Source organism: Curcuma longa, unplaced genomic scaffold (genome assembly GCF_044706935.1).
Source record: "Curcuma longa cultivar G26 ecotype Majalengka, Jawa Barat unplaced genomic scaffold, ITB_CL_G26_1.1 utg3290_np1212_1714210_RagTag, whole genome shotgun sequence".
Classification (NCBI taxonomy): domain Eukaryota; kingdom Viridiplantae; phylum Streptophyta; class Magnoliopsida; order Zingiberales; family Zingiberaceae; genus Curcuma; species Curcuma longa.
The window spans coordinates 160986-165242 of NW_027435602.1; the positions used below are offsets into that span (position 1 = coordinate 160986).

Genomic DNA, 4257 nt, shown 5'->3' on the forward strand with positions numbered 1-4257 from the left:
CAAATTAAGCACACGACCAAACAAACTTGCCAACATAACTCTATTATTTATTTATCTATCTATCTATCTATCTATGTATCCACCTATACAGATATGATTGAGGCCAGGTAATTAATATAATCATCTCACAGGGAATAATAGAGGACGGCGAACAAGGCTAGGATCAACATGGTTCCAAGGCCAAACCCATTGGAATCATCTTGCTTGCTTCCGAGTGACAACCTGAAAGAAGGCAAAGACTGATCGAACCAATGAATCGCAAGTAGACCGACGACGACGACGGCTAACACTAGCGCAACGCCGTTGCCTTCTACTGCTGCAGCAAAGTCTAAGGATGACAGAACCTCGCCGGCGCTGTTGATCAAGTACAAGAGGAGGAGGGTCAGAAGAGGGAAGAGAGGCGACGGACCACCGCCTTCCATGTTAATTAATTAGGCACTCTTGCACACACTGATTAGGCTAACTAGTTAGCTGCCAATTAATACAAGGAATATGGTTGTTATGAGAGTTAATTAATAGGTTAATTAATTATCCTTATCAATGAGAAATCAAAGAGAACGTCACCGGCAGTTGCACCGGCCATCACAAAAAATGTTAGAAAAGCATGTCTCATTATTCATTTGCTGACATAACTAAATATATTGACCTTGATAAACCGACAAAATTTAGGCCATTTGGTGAACTACTGTTGATTTTTTCCCCCGACTAACGTAAATAAGCCTCTTATTTAATCATTTTCTCCGCTCGAACACTGTTTCTTTGGAGTATGTATATATAGACTTCTTTATTCATAAATGTTTTTGTGAGGGATAATGATTATGCCAATATTTCTACCGCGTAAAAAATCTTAAATATATCGGCCAACTCTACATTGGAGATCACTTGAGTCAGTCAATGTAAAAGTCATGTCATCCGACTCCGAGAAGTGGAGGACATGACAGTTATTATAATGCCTTTTAATGAGAGTGTCTTTTGATTTTATCTTCAAGAGGTATGAGATACATGCACGAAAGAATGTTCCCTGCTCCCCGTTGCCATGTTTCGTTTGAGCCAATACAAAGTAAATCAATCAATTCCGCATAGTGAGAAAAAGAAAAAGAAAAATCAAATTCATTAGGAAGATTTTTAAATCCCTGACCAGACGCATATATTATATTGGGTCTTATATATAGGTTTGAAATCAGATTACAAGGTGTAGGAAGAGGCTGCTGCTGTCTTTCATCTTATCATAATAAAATAGGCTTTGTCATCTTGACAATTAAATCCAGTTCCTCTAGGCTCTATCCTGTAAGGTGGTATTAAATGAGCCATCCAACATTGAATTTCATCAAGTTTGGGCCTGTGGACGAGGCCATCTTTTGGGCATGTCTTGCTTCAAAGAGGTTTAAAGGTATCACTATTCACTAGTACCAACTGATCAGTTAAAGTTCAGAAGAAGACATTAATTCGGTAAACCTCCTGCCTCCTAATGAAATGCAGATGCAGGTTCAAGGTGAGCCGTATGTTATCTTGAATATTTTCAACCAAAACTTTGAAGATCAATGGGTTAGCCGAAGGGTGATGGGAGTTGTTGGTTCAAGCATGATTTTGTAATAGCAGTATATCTAGTTTGAGGTGATAAAATTTCCAAAGATCCTTGGTGGAAGGGCATTGATTTAAAAATATGACCAACATGGTCACAGGAAACAAGCAGCTCTATAACCTAGTGAGATTTAAAAATATGACCTAATGTTAGATTTTCCAATGTTATGAGATAATTTTTTATAGGATTTATCCTTTTCTTGTAGTGAGATATGATGTATCAGATTTTATACACATATGTATGATATGTCAGAATTTACATATTTCTTATATTGAAAAAATTATAAGTTTACGATAAATTTTACAATAAAATCTGTTATTGCAAAATTTATCAATTTACGATCAAAATAATTTTCATCGCAAATCAACGATGAAAAAGATTTTCGTTGTAAATCAACAACGAAATTCATTTATCGCTGATCAACAATGAAGATAATGTTCGTCGCTAATTTATGACGAATTTTGTGATAATTTTTTTTGTGTTAAATTTTGCAATGAATTTTTATTTTTTCATCTCAAAAATTTACAATGGCATATTTGTGATAAATAATTTTTTATTATAAAATTCATCATAAAATTTTTTGACAACTAAATTTTTTTATAAAATTTGCCATCAATGATTTTTTTACAGTGTTAGATAAAGTTGTTGGGTACTTGTAATTTATTAATAGAAATTTTATTTTAAATACTAAAATAAATTTAAAAAAGTATTTTTCAAAAAGTATTACATTTGAACAAACTATAATATGTGGAAGCACTCATGATTACTCAGCAAGTGGAGGCTAGATAGAATGCAAGAAGATCATGATTATGATTATGAAAGAAATAAAGTTGAAGAATATTGTCCAATGATCAATAGCTAGCTATTCAATTATTGAAACTGGTTGAGTGTACGGGAAAAATTAGAGTAGAAATAACTTAGCGATTAAAAATATTAAATTAATAACCTAACATTTTAATCAATTTTCTACTTTACTCATTTAGCAAATTGAAGGGGATGTGAACATAGATTTATATGTCATTTGTTTTGATGATGGAGCACTAGCAACAAAAGGATGTGCAGTAGCGACAGTGCAACCTGACCTCATTCCCATTAAATTAAGATAGATGACAATACCTTAAAAGATTCACAAGAGACTAAGTGAATTTAGTGAAAGGAAGATATGGATGGGTCATGGGTATCCTTTTATTGATCATATATATATATTTTTATAAAAAATATTCTTAATCAATTATTCAAGTTTATACGGAAATCAGAAAGAAACAAGTATGAAAAGATATATAATAATAATAATGTCGACGGCGACTCCACCGGAATCTTTACCGAACAAACCGCACTAGGACAGGACAGCACTTCATAAGTACTCTGCTTTAATTCCACCGTACGCAAAATTCACGCTTTCCTCCCATCGCATTCCATAAATAGCCCTCCTCGCCACCTCCTCGACACTTCATTACGGTATCGCCGGCCAATCCCCCTCCATCTTGCTCCTTAATTCTCTATGTGCGCTGCAGGCAATGACGACGACGCCATAACCCGAGGAGGAGACGAGCATCACATGAGAAGGTATAACAATAAGAAGAGCGATCGAGCAAGTGGTTGCAGTGGAGATGGACGGTGGTTGGGCCACGTCGGCGGCGCAGCCAGCAGCAGCGGAGCACCATGGGTCGAGGCCAACGGTGGGCTTTCCTCTCGGCACCGCGCTGCTGCTCGTCGTCATCTTCTGCCTCAGCGGCGTCTTCGCTTTGTGCTACCACTGGGAGAAGCTCCGCTCCTTCCGTGGCCTACCCAACCGCAGCCAGCAGCAGCAGCAGCAGCTCCCCCCTTTGGATGCGCTCGAGGAAGGCCGCCGAATCCCCCTGCCATCTTCTCCGTCTCTAACGTCCAAGCTCACCCCTAAGCGTCAGGTACGTGTAGATTCTGCACATAACTCCTTTTTTTTCTCATCTTTGGAAATATTAAAATCTTATCGAGAAAACATGAAAGAATGGAAGAACAAACTCACAGAGTAGAAAATAACCATAGTAACTTGTTCTAAAAAAGATTTGGTGAAAGGTGGGAATTTGTTCTTCTTCGAAGCTTTCTAGGTAGGTTTAATTTTGCATTGGAAACGGTCGGTGATTGGTGGAAAATACGTGTTTTTTAGTTGGAGCGCACTAACCAAATCGTGCCGTGACCAAGTCTCCGTTTTAATTTCTCGAAGTGATTAATTAATTGTCTGTTTGTCTTCTTTCGCTTAACTTGTGCGTCTCTTTGAGTTGCAGGATAACAAGGAGGAAATGGTCGAAAGCTTGGCCGTCGTAATGCCAGGAGATAAAATTGCCAAGTTCATGGCATGGCCATGCCCGTGCCAACACCGGTCGCCTGTTGCAGATGCATTCACTGCAACAATCGCTCGGGAAGAAGCAATCTCGTCTCCATCTGTGGCAGAGTGCTAGATCTTGAAATTGAGCGCACCATGTATAGTATATATGTTGTGACGTACGTGGTAGTCGTGATTCTTTCTTCTCTTCACTGAGGAAAGTGAGCTGCTGGTCGATCGTAAGCAACATGTCTTAATTTGTATTGTTAATAGCAGAGTCTTTGTTTTGTTTCTGCGCATGACATAGACATAGTGCGTTGCTTGGAATTCAGTGGATAGTGCATAATTTTAATGTGTTTTACTCTAAATTGTT

General features: G+C 37.9%; 1 protein-coding gene across 1 annotated transcript; it reads left to right on the forward strand.

Annotated features, from left to right (window-relative positions):
- The first annotated feature begins 2995 nt into the window (after positions 1-2995).
- Positions 2996-4257, forward strand: LOC141820385 (uncharacterized protein At5g65660-like). The gene is made up of 2 exons (XM_074707687.1): positions 2996-3489; positions 3847-4257. The coding sequence occupies exons 1-2, from the start codon at positions 3193-3195 to the stop codon at positions 4018-4020; spliced, it is 471 nt and encodes a 156-aa protein (XP_074563788.1). The 5' UTR covers positions 2996-3192; the 3' UTR covers positions 4021-4257.